Source organism: Panthera tigris, chromosome A1 (assembly GCF_018350195.1).
Source record: "Panthera tigris isolate Pti1 chromosome A1, P.tigris_Pti1_mat1.1, whole genome shotgun sequence".
Classification (NCBI taxonomy): domain Eukaryota; kingdom Metazoa; phylum Chordata; class Mammalia; order Carnivora; family Felidae; genus Panthera; species Panthera tigris.
The window spans coordinates 201,176,133-201,192,522 of NC_056660.1; the positions used below are offsets into that span (position 1 = coordinate 201,176,133).

Consider the following 16,390-nt stretch of genomic DNA (forward strand, 5'->3'; position numbering starts at 1 on the left):
TACCAGTTTTTTTATGTTGTGGTACATTTAACTCTTGCAAATAAAAGTTACTGCTTTTAAAGCATATTTGGAAACACTGTCTTATGCAAGAAATTTCAATTTGCCTTTTTCACTTTTTTTTCTATAGAGGAACAAAGTAGACTTTTATTTTGAGTGATATGATTCCTAAATAGACCCATTAAGTTCCTACTGTTGTCATTTCTCTGAAGATTTCAAATTGCTTAAATGTCCATATACTTAAAAACTTTTAATTATGAAAATAAAAGAGAATTAGGAAAATAAGAGACAGATGTAAATTACCATTTGACTTTAAGAACAGCCTTTTAAAAATATAGTTCAGAAATTGAGCAATTGGGTATAGTCTTAGAAATGTTGATGTCATGGATGTTTTTGCAACACTCCAAAATAGCAGAAATACATTGCAGTTGTGGTTTTGGGGAAGTTGAAACATTGTCCATTGAGTTCAATGGACATATTAGTTTGTTGGCTAACTACAAAATAGAGGCAAGACTTTTTACATGTTTTTGATCTTCTGATAGGAAAGCAAGCTGCAGAAGCTTCTGCGAAGTATTCCAAGAAGCAGGGAGGTGACAAGGAAGGCTGAGAAACTGGCCTGACACAAAGAAAGGCTACACGCATTCAGTTGAAAGTGTGAATGTTTAAAGTATGTTGATCACACCATCTGTCATCACATTGCTATGTTGCTGCATTATAAGTTTATTTCATCTTTTATTTATATTTTCTTTCATTTAAGACCGCAGTTTAATAGTTTGAAAGTGATGAGGAAGCGCATTCCATTATCATAAGAATTTCATATCTTTGAGAGTCGGTACACATCATTGGTTGTAAGAATCCGAACCCGGCCACACCTAATTTTGTATTAACATCTGTCGTTGTCTTGATATGTGATCTAGGGAAAGATGGGTAACCTTCCTTTGCCTCAGCTTCCTCATCTTTGACGTAGGAATGATAAAAATGGTACTTATGTCATAGAACTGCTATAAAGATGGAATGATGTGAAAAATACATAACTTTAGGTAACATAGCTTTTGTTATATTCCCCAGTGAGATAAATGGTGATAGGAAGTTAAGTGGGGGAATTATTCAGCAATTAATATATTACTAACATTTACCCCATGATAGCTCATTTAATTCTTTCTGCAGTCTCAGGAAATATGTATTGTGCCATTTTACAGATGAGGAAACTGAGGTGTCCAACATGAAGATACTTTGTATTGCCCTGTCAGCAATGTCAGGCAAGGAACCTGACACTGGGCGGCTGCCTTGTGAAATGGGGGTGAAAATTCATATTATAACTTCCTAATGTTGGAAGGCTCCAATGAGCCACATCACTGAAAAGAGCGTGGTGTCCCGGAGTTACCTTCTGGAATGTAAAGGCCTCTCGCTAGGAGTGATAGTGCTGCCATGTCTTCTCGCGAGTCCTCCCGCAAGAAAGATAGTCTGTCATCAGCCCCACGAGGTGCCAGGGAAATAATGCAAGGGTCAAAATAGCCTTCTCTGGGTGCTCCGGCCTCTCGGGCCTCTGGCAGCTCGATGGCCTGCAGCTCCAAGGCCTGGGACTCCTCATTCTGAGCAGGGGTACCTTGCCAGCATAAACTCTGCTGAGCAGAGGCCAGCAGTAATGACTGACACTCAGCTTAGCCCTGGGGAAAAGACTCACAGAAATCTCCAAAGACTTTGTCCCTGAAGCAACAAGTGAGCAGTTTTGCAGGATGTGAAAGAATTTTCAATAGACGCGCCTTGGACATTTTGACCTCCTGTGGCCCCTTCCTTCTCTAAGTTAAGATTTCCTGTCACACAGCAGCAAGGAGATAAAGCAAACTAGCTCAGCTTTCTAAGGATCCCTGAAGGACCAGCAAAGACCATAACTGCTATGAGCAAATGCTGAAGAAATGCAGACCCCTCCAGATGGGTGCAGTCATTCAGTATTTGTCCTTCCATGGCTGGCTTAGTTCACTTGTGGTTGGTGTCCTTGGGGTCCATCCATGTTGTTGCATGTTGCCAATTTCCATCTCTTTTGGTGGAAATTGATTCCATCTTTTGATTTCCACCTCTCTCTGTCTCTCTCTCTCTCTCTCTCTCTCAGAGTAAATAAAATACATTTTAAAATGTTTTTAAAAATCCAGGATACCAAGGTGACATATTTTGAGGGGAGTGTGTCCTGAATCACCTCAAAGGCATACATTAAAAGTGGCTGGAGACAACTGGGCAAATATATTTGCATTTCAGAGGTGGAATCAACTGAACTCTCCCATATGTGATTCAGTGTTGTGGGTCAGGGGAAGAGAAGGCTAATCCATCTCCCTTGGATATATTGAGTTTGAAGCACCTGCGGGATATCTAGGTTTAGATGCTCAGTAGACACCCAGAGCTATGGACATGGGGATCCAGAAGTAAGTCTGGAATGGAGCTAAGAGTTTTGTGAATAAAGGAGATTAGAGATAATAGTTGAATCCAACATGGGAGTGTCAAATTGAAAAGGAAAGGGGCCAGAGAGCAAAGTTCCAAGGGATACCACATTTATGGGTGGTTGGAGGAGTTGGTGTGGCCAGCAAAGTATTAAAATCCTGAAATAGAAGCAAGGGAAAGAGAATTTCAAGGCGTATGTAGTCCCTGGCAATCAATGGCTGATACTTGGGAGACATTAAAGAAAACATGAGCTGTGAAAAGAGGTAGTCAGGTTAAACAAGGCCATTTTTAACCTATGGTAAAGCACTTTTTGTAATGTGGTAATAAGATACCAGAATATGCTATATTGGGTGAAGGCACAGACTGTGTAGAGAACTCCTTTATGAAATTGACTAGTGAAGTAAATTTCTTCATTTGACAGAGACAGGACTAACTTTTAAGGGTACCCCAGAGCTGAAGGCGAATGAGGAACAGAAGATAGAAGTTTAGGACCGAATATAAAAAATCTTAAAACATTTTCTCATGCTTACTAGTACCTAGTCTTATTTTTGGTGCACTCAGAAAATGAGCCAAAACGTGTAAATTCCTCCAGTTTGTCTGACTCAGTTTTTTTCCCTGTATAACTGGATGTTGTTAAGATCTGTTTATACCTAGGTGTTTTTGTTTTTGTTTTTGTTGTTTACTCAGCACTCTTGTAATTCCGAGAGCAGTTATTTCAAGCTTGTGCTCACCAAGCACCTCACACTACCTGTGCTAACTTTGCACCTGGTCATTGCTTAAGGAAGCATTTCTGTAAAGTTTTAAGTGGAATTAAAAGTGATGTTATGCTACTTAGGTTCTCTTTTTTCTTTTCCACATTTTTGGCTCTGCGTTCTGCTCTTAGTGATACCACGCTACTGAGCATGAGATTGAGAAACATGTTTCTATAAGGCAGTGCCCTCCCACAAACACAACCCTTTACTTCCCTTTAAGAGTAACCAGCACTACTCTGATTTTTATACAGTCACAGCCTTGGTTTTTAAAATTGTGTTATTACGCAGGTGTACATCCCTAAATATTACAGGTTGGTTTTAGTTCCTTTTCTAAAGGCGTGTTTTTAAAGTATCTTTTTATTTTTAGGTTCGTTTCTTTCCCTTTTCTAATTTATCAGTTGACAAAACCAGATCATTCGTCTTGTAGAGTTTTCTCACACTCCAGATTTTGTTGATCACTTTCACGGGGTGCAGTTTAACATGTTTTTCCCATCCTCTGTATTTCCTGTAAACTGGTAGATGGATCTAGAGACTTCGTTTCAGGACCCTCTCCCCCTTTATTTTATTTTATATTTTGGGACAAAAGTACAGCTTAGGTAGTGGGGTGTTCCTCCCCAAGGGACACACAATTGTGTGTTGGGGAGGGTTGCAGCAATTCATGCAAAATGCCCAGATCTGCAACATCATTGTGTCAGATTTCTAGAGTTTCTTCATTCATTTGCTGGATACTGATACATTCTTGTCAGAACTACAAAGAACATGATTCCTGAAAGGAGTCCCAACAGTTACTTCATTCTCTCCCTTAGGTTTCCTTTGTTTTTGCAGTTGGACTGTTTCTGTGCTATCAGCATAAGGCACTCCTTTATACAGTGCTCATTCCGTACATCCTTGTCAGCTGGAGATTTTAAGATTAACATCATAGCCTTAGGCTTTTGCTATTCTGTCAATGTAACAAACCCTTTCTTCAGCTGTGACAATGAAAAAGATTAATATAGGGAACCTAATCTATGTTGACAGAGGAATAATTCTTCAAAGGAATGTTACATTAAGAAACTATTGAGGCACCCGGGTGGCTCAGTCGGTCTGCATCTGACTTTGGCTCATTTCATGGTCTCACGGTTCATGGGTTTGAGCCCCACATCGGGCTCTGTGCTGACAGTTCAGAACCTGGAGCCTGCTTCAGATTCTGTGTCTCCCTCTCTTTCTGCTTCTCCCCCACTCATGCTCTGTCTCTCTCTCTCTCTCTCTCAAAACTAAGTAAACATTTAAAAAAAAGGTTGATAGAGCATTGTTATTGATTACTTAAAACTGCTTTATATACATATATATATAGATAGATAGATCTATCTATCTATATCTATAGATATAGATATAGATATAGATATAGATATAGATATATAGATAGATATAGACTATATATCTATATCTATATATAGATATAGATATATAGATAGATATAGATCTATCTATATATATATGTTGGGTCTCCCCTAAATGTAACTTTACAACTTTTTTTTTCTTGGTTTTCTTTTGTGGCTAATAGAACATTCCAATGTACCGGTGGAAAAAAACATCACTTTAGAAAGACCTTCTAATATAGAACTCACATGCCAAATCACAATATCTAGGGGTGTGAATTCAGTAAATGTGACTTGGAAAAAAGGTGATGAACTACTTGAGAATTATCTCACCAATGCAACAGGATGCATCCTGTATGCCCAGTACATGTAAGTATATAAAATTTTAACCTGCATGGCTAGATGAAATTTGTTAACTTCTTAACATTTTTGCTGACTGGGCATTCTTTCCGTTGCTGTCTCTTGAAAGTTATGCTAATGTTCTATTTTGCATATTTACGGGACTGTTTCTATTTTAGAATTTTGACTGAATGCTAAGTCTTTTTCAGTTTGATCAAGAAGTGTTTTGAGAACTAAGTCTATATTAATAAATTCTCTTTAGGTTTACCATCATTAATAGCAAACAAATGGGAAGCTATTCTTGTTTCTTTGGAGGAGAAAAGGAACAAAGAGGTACATTTAACTTCAAAGGTCAGTACTAATAATTTATAGAGTGATAATTTCAGCATTAAATTTTTAAAATTCTAAATATCCAAATATTTAAGTTATCATTACAGCACTAAACATAATGAGCTGAGAGAAAATCATATGCTTTTCACTGAATCCTAAGTTGTGACCTTAAAAATGGAGCTTCCCAGTCTTCCCAGTGGTAGACTTTGTGTTTCCCAATCGACTTGCCATCCAGCCTCCCTCCCCTAGATTAAAGCACAAATTTTAGTTTGAAAGATTGGGGTGCCAGGTTATTTGCAAGTCATAACAGTCTCTTGAGTTCATTTATTTTTTCATTTGCTTAGCCCACTAAACTCAGAGCTTTTATACTATCCCTCTAGGTATCTGTTATTGCACCCCTGGACTGTGAGAATGCGATCTGGTGTTATGTATCTATCAGTGGCTCCAGGACTTAGGGGTTTCAGGGATCCATAACATTTAAAAATAATATGGAGATGCACAAAGGGTTGCCTGTTTTTGATCTCCTCAAATAAGGACACACTCCAGAATACAATCCATAGTACTCTCCTGTGGTACAAACAAAGGAAAATCAGAGTATTTTACTTTTACTATCATTAAACCAAAACCTTAAAGATCTCAATCTCATAATAAAGACTGATCTTTGAGTTGGATAATTATCTTCATGAAAAACCCCTATTTTGTGATGGATTCGAGAACCACAATGTCCATGCTGGTATTTGGGAAATGTGGTCTGTTGCCATATTCACTATTTTGGGCTTTGCTTTACATTAATTTCCCAGCGTACATGAGAAATTGTTCTCTACTTTTCCTGAAAATGTTGAAGTCTGGCTAGCTGTTCTGACAAAATATGGATACCATCTCCAAAGCCCCATCAAGAGCAGAATGGCCTGCTTCAGTATTGTCTTCATTTAAGATGGTTTGCTCCTACATCCCTCCCTATATTCCCTCTATACTCACAGATTCGTTTCCTTCATGTGGTTTTGTAAATGTTCCTACTCGGTAAATGTAATAAATCCTTGTGTTCATGCAATTTGGTCTCTGCAAAGGCAGAAACTATTACCATCCTTTGATTATTTGATCATGGACATTCTCTCTTAACCTCTTTTCCTCTGTTTGCTTAATTTAATTTAGTAAAGGATAGATACACTATACATTTCCTTCTCTTATTCCCTTCCTTCCCTTGTCTTTGTCTTTCCTTCCTCTTCCCCCTCACCCAGTCCCCTCTTCCCTTCCTTCCTTCCTAATGAGCTAAAAGAATATTAAACACATATGCATACACACAATCCTAGTAAACATTTTATTGAGTCTCCCTTCAATGTGTAAAGAAATCCTATAGTTTTGAGGAAATACTCATCAAATCTTCAGGCTTAAAATGATTCCAGGAGATTCAATTTTAAAAATTGCTTTTCCCCCCTCCTAAATAGTACTGTTTTCTAAAAATATGTACTAGTGGGGCGCCTGGGTGGCTCAGTTGGTTAAGCGTCAGACTTCAGCTCAGGTCGTGATCTCATGGTTTGTGAGTTTGAGCCCCGCATCAGGCTTTGTGCTCAGAGCCTGGAACCTGCTTCAGATTCTGTGTCTCCCTCTCTCTCTGTCTCTCCCCCACTCTCACTCTGTCTCTTTCTTTCTCTCTCAAAAATAAATAAACATTAAAAAAATAAAATAAAATAAATAAAAATATGTACTAGTAATGCCTGTTCAGAATTTAAATATTGAATATATTATACTTTTTCCTATCAGCTCTCTTATAATACATTACTTAAATTATTATTTAGTAGTGATTTCTCCTGCCTCTAATGTGAAGATGAACAGAAGCATTTTACTTTTCAATGTGCCAATACACTTAATGCTGAGTGTTCTTGGAGAAGGCCTCTGGATTCCATATCTATTTTGTGATATCGAGGCTAATTCTGGCTGGTCTCCGGAGCACCAACACAGGGCCTAGGTTTGAAATCAAATGCTTGAGGAATGCATAGAGCCACTGAATATTTACTATTTTTTTCTTTTTATAGTATTCTTAAAGTAGTTTAGCTCAGTGTTTTGGTCTTTAATGTCCACTTATCATTAATGTAACTTTTAAGTACTGTATCCTGAAGTTATTTAGAAAATTAATAAGTTTGGGCTTTCCAGATCTTCTTTGGTAAAATAATAATTTCCTTTAATTCATCTAGATTGAATATTGCTTGGAGGAGAAATTGCATTTGATTACAATTTCAAGGCATCTGCAGAATAATTCATTCATACTAGTTATTATGTAGTTAGATCTGTAAGATACATATTTTTATAAATATCCTACTATATTATGTCTCCACATGGCTTGTTTGTGGTTCTTCCTAAGAAGAAGGGTTATTTTTCCTTAGCAATGCTACAGCTGAGTGTGGTTGAAAAGGCTTTTTTATCCTCTATTTCAAATCCAGCCAAAAAACGCATTCTGCTCTTGACTATATGAGTCAACTATAGGGTATGAGCCTGAGTCCTCAGAACAGTTCATCCGCAAAATCCCTGCTTTGGCCTTTATGGGAGCGGGTTGGTTTATTACCACAAGACTGTAAAAAGGCTTCAACATCACTGATTAGTATAAAGCAAACTTTGTGTGTTTGGCTGTTGGTGCCGGTACAGGCGAGAGAGCAAAGTCATCGTGGAAGCTTGCAAGTGCTAATATGTCAGTGGTTACTTTTCCCTCAAGAAAGATGAATGAATGCTGGGCTATGGTGTTCCTCGGCAGTGGGTCAAGTATTCCGACATAGTTGCTGAAAACTTCTACGATATTCATCAATGTTAAAATCTCGTAGTAGAAAGATGCAGAAATTTGGTTGGTGAAGGACAAGTAATAGCACATAGAACTTTTTAGAAGTCATGGTGAGATTTTGATAGTACCAAGTACTGCACAACCTGTCTTGGAGTGGCCATCTGCCTTTACTAGGAAGTTTCCAAGGAGTCAAAGTATGGAAGAGTAGCATAATAGAGTCAGTTGGAACTTCAGCTTCAAACCCTGGTGTTGAAGTCTAGTTAGCTATCTTCAACTATGGAAAAGGATCTTTTTCCTAATTTGATAATACCTTATGTCTTTGAGCCCAAAATGACACAAGCTGATTTTTTCTAGTCCATGAATATGCAAATGTAAATCTCTCACCTTACAACTCCATTGGGCTTTTACTGTCACCAGGTACATCCCAGATTGCATCTTATTAGACACAAGTTTGAATTAGCAATTTTGCCATCTTCAAACTTGGGATTCTTCCATTCCCAAGACTCTCACCTGTCCTGCTTTATCCAAAGTTTCAGAAGGTCAACAGAACACATTCGACTACTGTATCACTGTCCTTCTTTGCATAAATATTTCCAAACATAAGTAGCAGCCCACAACCAACTGTGACCTCTGGAGAAGTTCAAACAAATTCATGTTTCCTGACCATAGTGCATTTTATTATTTAGATCCATACTGCTGTTATCAGCCATATAAAGCATAGCAGAGCAGTGGTTCATGTCCTCTTGGTCATGAGTCTAGGGGATAGTCAAGAAAACAGAGGAGATGAAAAGAAAATAGAATTTTGCTTTTGTTTCCCTGTAGCATCACTAAGTCACTGCACAGTTAGTTGTCTGCTGTCTGTACCCTGATCTTAGCATTTCATTGGAATGATTTAGCAGGAGAGCTGTATGTTCCTCACCCAAACCTCATAAAATATCCCAGATTTTCTTGAAAATCCCCTTTCAGCTACCAGTCATGCTTTCCAACCCTGTGCCTCTTAGAGGCCTACTGAAAAACAGTGTTTTTCTGCCATGTTTCTTCCCCCAAATTTTGCCTTTCTTCCACTTTTGATTCTTAGCTTACAGGTAGATTTCAATATTTTGATCTTATTTCAACACGGATTTTCCCAATAAAGCATGTCCTAATGAATTTCCAGAAAGAATCATGCTGAGATTGAGAACCAGGAAAGGTATCTGGGATAGGAGATCAACACACAAGGAAAGCAGAAACTGTGCCCTTGACTAGTGGCCAACACAACTGGTTTCAAAGTCTGCCTTCAAAGCAGTGTTTGTTTCGAGGCGAGCCTAGCCTAGCTCTAGAAGTAACTATAACAGAGCTGCACTACTGAAAAACAGTGCCAGATATATACATGTTGTACCTTTTCATGTGGAACTCAAGAAGTGTGGCTCTGCTTCATCTGAGGTTTGGAAGGAGCCTCGTGGCTTCCGAAAAGAATCCTTATTTTAGCCAAGCTCAAATCTCTGCTTCATTTATAAGTCTTTAGTTGAGGCCTCACCTGAAGGAGGGTTGATCTTTCCAAGAGCTTCTGTGTTCTCATACTTCATTTAAGAATAAAGCCACACCAGGTGTTGGACATACTGGGATGAAGTATGATTAGGAAGTGATCTTGAATTGATAGATCGTGTTTTGTCAGAAGGCCCACAAATAACTTCATTCTCACTAGGTCCAGTCATTCCTTCTCACAGCAAAATCTCAAATAAGAAAATATACACAAAAAAGGGATGGTCAAGCAAAGTAACAGTTTGTTATTGGCCAGTCTTGGCCACAAACCTTGCTGAAATTCTTGGAAGCCTATGCCACATGGAAGGCTTCTCTTTTCTCAATTAGATTGTACTGACCTTCAACTAAAGCAGAGCCATATATTCCTTCTCAGCCCAAGGTCCATTTGGTCTTTACTACCAAGACAAGAGTATATACCCTCCTGAGCTGGAAAAAAACATGCTGAGTGTGAGGCTATGGTATTTATACCTCCAAATTTCTATCCCTGAAGAACAGGGCCTGATCAGTGCCCTGGACCACGACCAATACAGGATAATCCTCCTCTTTAGGACTGGGAAGCTGGAGGGCTGGATGGGAGAAGGGAACCTCTGTTGAGGTCACCAGGGGCTTCAGTCCAGGCTTCTATAGCCACCAACTCCAGTGTCCAGTGAGGAAGCTGGATCTACCATAAGAAAAACAAAACAGAACAAAATGTCCTATGGTTCAGCATAATGTAGGCCTGTAACATCTTGACACTGAAAAGTATGGTCTTCTCAAGAATTAGAATACAGGCATGTTAATATCAGGACAGATGGTCAATCTATCCTCTTAGATCCTAGAGTTGCTTCCAGTTTTCTTATATTGGTTATTTTCCTACATTAGAGTGGGCTCTCCAGGTCTACGAATGAGCCCGGGGTGGGGGGGGTAGCCACAGACTTAGGACACTGAACAAAAGTGGTTTGACTTAATAGGACAGAACACTTATGCAAGGGACACACTCTACTTTTATTTTTAAAAAGGCACATGGACAGCAATTATTCTGTGATTTAAAAATTTAGGTCATAGATTATGTTAAAGTATTAGTTACTTTATTCTGCTTTTTCTTGTGAAAACTAGTGTGTGGTAGATGGGCCCTTTTCTTTTTGTTCTTAGATTATATGTAGTATGTAAAATTATTCCATATATTCTTTCTGCTCCGTATACTACATAGGTCTGGAAACAAATTTTCTTTCTTTCTTTTTCTTTTTTTTTCTTTTTTTTAATGTTTATTTATTTTTGAGAGAGAGAGAGGGGCGGGGGGGAGGGGGAGTGGAGAGAGAGGGAGACACAGAATCCGAAGCAGGCTTCAGGCTCTGAGCTGTCAGCACAGAGCCTGATGTGGGACTCGAACCCATGAACCGTGAGATCATGACCTGAGCTGAAGTCAGACGCTTAACTGACTGAGCCACCCAGGCACCCTGACAAGATTTTCTTTTTAACTTCTTAACTTTCAACTAATTTCATTCAAAGGAACAGTAATGAGGCACTCTGATTTAATTGTTTTAATTTATACTGAAATTGTAATCTTTATACAAACAAAATCTTATTTAACTGCTTTCACCAAGTACTTGAATGTGTGTGTCAAGCAGTAGAATTTGTTTTACAGCTTCACTAAGTTGTTTAATGTATGTTATTAAAGGATGGATTGGTGCCATCACCCACATCTCAAAGCTACTGTTTCTACATTCTTTTGGGTCTTGTTTCCTGTGAATTCATCCCTTGAATTTTTCATTATTTTACTTTGATAATGTCCTTTCTCACATGGGCTGGGTGGTCCATCAAGGACTCAGCTTGGAGGCTTTCCCCCATTTTGGAGTGTTTTTACAGGTCCCTACAGTTCTGAGATATATTCAGATGAATTTCCAGTTTTCTTTTTTTATTCTAAGTCTTATTTCTTCTCTGTCCAAAACGACTACATGACCTAGAAATCATCCTCGCACATAATGATAATCTATCCTAGTAAGCTGGCTAATGACACTATGTAGTAAGGCCATGAGCATTACAACTTGTAAGAAGGATCGGTTAAGAAAAGCAGAGCTAGTCCATGATCAAAAGTTTGTGGTGTTTACTCTGTACCAAGTACTTAATGTTTTATGATCCCATACTTAATCCTCTACGACAACACTGCAGGATAGGTATGTCCTACCTACGTCCTCAACAGTAGTAACACTGAAACTGTAATTTTAATGTATGTATTTCCTGCACCCAAATCAATTCTTTGTCACATCATTGTCACATTGGGCTGACTTCCTTCAAACACTTAATGACTTGACCTTTGAAATGCACACATACTAACCACATATTAACTAAATATCCCTCAGCCTAATGGTGACCAATAAGGAGTGTGGGACACTAGTGGTCTCAGTCAAAGGAATGCACAGAATATCTTCTCTGGCTGGGATGTCTTCAATCAAGATAGTCATATATACGCACCTCTCTCCTCTCTCAGGAGCACCCTAGTGGAACCTTACTAGGTTTTCATATACTATCAGTGAGTGATTATAAATTCAGATTGGCAGTTCACATCTTTGTTTAATGTAAAATTGTAGACCATTCAGTTTCATAAAAACATGTTTCCTTAGTTTTGAGGAGCTTGAGAACCATTGATTTGTAGATTGCTCAGTTACATTTCTTATGATTACTTAAAGCATTTATACTGTCATGGGTGACATATGTTCCTCTTATTTGCATCTCTTTTTTATTAGCAGTGCCTCATTCAACACTCTGCTGGTCAGCAGTCTTGATGAAGGAGAGGGTGATATGCACAATTGTATTTAGGCACAATTTAAACAATGAGGAATAAAGAAGACTCCCCACACCCATCATTGTAACATTAATCACCTAGGACAGATTCTATAAAGAAAACCTATTCTCCAACCTATTTTTACCATTTCCCTGGCGATTATACAAGTTAGAATTTCTTTCCTAGTCATTACTAATTATTTTCCCCTTCCTCATCTTTACAATTCATACATCCAGCAAGTGCCCAGTTATCTTTTATACTTTCTGTTGCCAAACAAAAAAGGGAAGAACAACACAAAACCAAAAATCTGCTCAAATGACTAAAAGAAAAAATAAATAAATAAAAGTAATCTTTGTTGATCAGTCTACATCTCTAGTGTAAGTATATTCCATAATATATCCTTTGAGGTCAATAAGAAGAAACTGATTCCACCATGGAGCTGGTGGCTGTCTTTTTATTGCTTTGCTTATGTTCTTTTGTTTTAATTTTCTTTACCAAGTCATTCACATCCTTAAAACTTAATTTTTCTAAATTCAGTGTTCACTTTGATTCTGTTACCGGTGAGTAGTAAATTTCTTAGGAAATTTGTCCTACAAAACAAACAGACAAAAACTGAAAAAGAGTCATAAATAGGGACATCAAACTGGCGGTTGCCAGAGGGGTGGGGCGTGGTGGGGAAAATGCGCAAAATGGGTAAAGGGAAGTAGGAGGTACAGGATTCCAGTTTCGGCGTGGAATGAAAGGTCCAGCATAGGGAATATAGTCTATGATACTGTAATAGTGTTGCATGGTGTTAGATGGTAACTACACATGTGGTAAGCATAACATATAGACTTATCTGATCACTGTGTGATGTACACCTGAAGCTAATGTAATATTGTGTGTCATCTGTGCTCCAATTAAAAAATAAATGGTTTCATGTTGTATGAAGCTAAAATTACATAAAGCAAATTATATTAATGAGAAAATGAAAGAAAGGAGAATTTGTCCTCAACTTGAATGAGTTTCCTTATTCAAACTCTTTCAGTAACATGTTTTTCTAAATATTTCTTAGTCCCTGAGATTCATGGAAAAAACAAACCATTGATCACTTACGTGGGGGATTCAACTGTCTTGATGTGTAAATGTCAACATTGCTCTCCTTTACATTGGACCTGGTACCATAGTAATGGGAGTGTACAGGTAAGATCGTATTTCTTTGATCTGAAGAAAACAAAATGGAAACTTTTATTTCATAAATAATAAGATTACCAGCAGAATCAGAATTTCTAGGACCATTTGTACTTCTATTATCTTACTATTTAATATGTATTCATGAAGAAGAACAGTGATAAATGCCGTTGTCATTGAATGTTTTTAGCATATTACATTTTACATCTGAAGATACTCTTAATGTTTCATTAACTGGTACTTTGTTTCTTAGATTTAGAGACTTAATTTCATTTTTTTGAAAGGAAGTTATAATTCGCTTTTAGTTGATGAGTTTAGAAATGACCCTAACAAAAAGATTCTCTTCTCTTATCATCCCATGAAAGTATCTAGAAAAAGTAGAGAGTTTTCTTTTTCAGCTTCTGTCTCTGGAAACATTTGTGATAGAATGCAACACAGTGGCGCCATTTGAGAAAAGAATAAAAATTTGGTAACTTAAACTTAGGTCTTGGGAGTGTCATTGGCCTTTCTTGGACTTCCAGAGTCCTAAGGGAAGCCAAAGACTTTACGTTCCTGTTAAAGAATTAATGGCTGTTCAAAGAGCTGATAATAAGAAAAACATGAGCATTCAAAAAATCATTTCTCACTCTTTTTCTTCCTCCCAAATAGCCTCTAAGAGCAAGGAAATTTAGCACATTGTCCTCCAGGGGAACACCGTCTATTACTCTGCTACTAGTGAACAGTGAAATTAAAACAAGCTGTAATTCTAGGAGGGACAGCATGAGACAGTGTAGACCTTACAATGAAATACTAAATTCCTTCTTAGACAAAATTGATACTGCCATAGACTATTGAAGAGAACCAGAGGAAGGGCTTAAAAGGGAGAGTGTCTGATTCTGTTATGGGTTTGATTTTTCAGAGAAAGCTCCAAGTCACTTAGGAGTAAATTTAAACCAGTCACATTTCTGCTTATCTTCTCATTGGTGATTAGGAAAGGCAATCCTTTTGTGTGTGTAAATATTTTTTTAAGTATGTAAATTTATAAAGATAAGTATCAATTGTAGTACTTGAAATAGATAGCCTGATTTATTTATGTATATGGGATACTAGGGAAAAAATAACCTAAATCTGATGATATTAAACTCTCAGGATGTAGTCCGTGCCTCTCTTCATTTGCTATCGTAATTTTCTCTCAATTTGGTCCTCAGCTTGGGTCATATTAGGATGTGAGGAAAGTGTAAGGAAGAGGGTGCAGGTCAAAACTTTAAGTCAAGTGTTCTTTTTCAAAATGTAGACAAATCATCTGCATCAGAATCATCCGGGGTGCCTGTTAAACATGCATTACTGTGATTCATCAGTTCTGAGTTAGAGAGGGTTTCATTTGAACGTCACAGGCAGCTCTGTGCACAGGGAGCCAGGTTGCTAAAATTTTGGCGGGGTGGGGGGTGCAAATAATAAACTCACAGACAATTCTTTATCAGATAACCTCTAAGAATATTTGTATGCAGATTAGCACTTATCAAGCAGGGCAGTTGAGTGATAGTGCAGTGAAGGCATCAAATGGCCTGAGAATAAATTTTAATTTAAACGGGTTAAATAAATCAGCTCCACAGCAGTTTCGTATGGCTCTTTAGAGGCTGGGGAAAATCCAGTGAATCCCAGAAGCCACCTTGCCTGATAAAGAAAGAAATTCAGTATGAGAAGACAGAAGGTGTGCAGACAAGCACATTTACCAGACTCACAGAGGATTTCTACCATTCCCTCTATGTCAGCTTCAAAGGCCTGAAGATTTCACCCTCAGTTCCAGTCTGAGGACCTCCCGGTGCCAGGGGCCAGTGATCTTCCTTTATACAAATGATCAGATTTAATAGCTTCATTAGGGGCGCCTGGGTGGCTCGGTCGGTTAAGCATCTGACTTCGGCTCAGGTCATGATCTCATGGTCTGTGGGTTCGAGCCCCGCGTCGGGCTCTGTGCTGACAGCTCAGAGCCTGGAGCCTGTTTCAGATTCTGTGTCTCCCTCTCTCTGTGACCCTCCCCCGTTCATGCTCTGTCTCTCTCTGTCTCAAAAATAAATAAACGTTAAAAAACAAATTTAAAAAAAAATAGCTTCATTAAGTTCAGTAGTTGATTTGATGTATGGGAGGGAGGAAGGACTTTAAACAGCTAGTTAGGGCTTAGAACATGTAACCCAGATGGCTGGAATTTTTGTGTAATTTTAATTCTGATATTTACCCACGAGCACCTATACACTATAGTTTCAAAGACTGAGTGCTTAGCACTTAAAATATCCCTTTCCTTTGCTACCTTTGGGAGAGCAAACTCTTGGACTCTGTTACTATGCCTTATACCTTTTGCTCAAACTAGATTATTTAGGATGTGTATCTTTTATGCAATATGATAGGAATGGCTTTTAATGTCTCCTCATGTTAGGTTCCTATTGATGTTCAAATGAGCGAGAAGTATGCGATCAATAGAACAAATGCTAATGAAACAAGGCTGAAGATAATGCAACTTACAGAGGACAATCAGGGATCTTACTGGTGCCATGCAGTATTCCAGTTAGGCGAGAGTGAAGAGCGCGTTCAACTTGTGGTGCTGAGTTACTTGGTGCCGCTCAAACCATTTCTTGGAATAGTTGTTGAGGTTGCTATTTTAGTGGCTGTTATTCTGCTTTGTGAAACATACACCCAAAAGAAAAAGAAGCACATAGGTAAGATTTCTTTTTTTTGAGTAATCTTCTCATGTTATGACTTAATACATTATAGTGGCTTAAGAGTTTGGGGGAAATGTCTAACTTTTGTTATTTGGAGTGGTATTTATGTTAATATTAATGGTGAAAGTACTATGAATTTATACTGATAGACTTTCTGTTTCAACTTCCTAAAATATTTTAGTATGAAAATATACTTTTTTCCCCCTTTTTCTTTGGTGTTGCTGGTACCTAAATACCAATTAGGTGATATGTGGTTTGGTACTGGA

General features: G+C 38.0%; 1 protein-coding gene across 3 annotated transcripts in view; it reads left to right on the forward strand.

The window, feature by feature from the left end:
- Positions 1 to 16,390, forward strand: part of EMB (embigin) — a 44,603-nt gene that overhangs the window by 25,526 nt on the left and 2,687 nt on the right. For all 3 annotated transcript variants that reach the window (XM_042995044.1, XM_042995034.1, XM_042995037.1), the window contains 4 exons: positions 4,726 to 4,909; positions 5,142 to 5,230; positions 13,316 to 13,443; positions 15,842 to 16,121. In XM_042995044.1, coding sequence (XP_042850978.1) covers positions 4,726 to 4,909; positions 5,142 to 5,230; positions 13,316 to 13,443; positions 15,842 to 16,121 — 681 coding nt within the window. The remainder of the gene's footprint in view (positions 1 to 4,725; positions 4,910 to 5,141; positions 5,231 to 13,315; positions 13,444 to 15,841; positions 16,122 to 16,390) is intronic.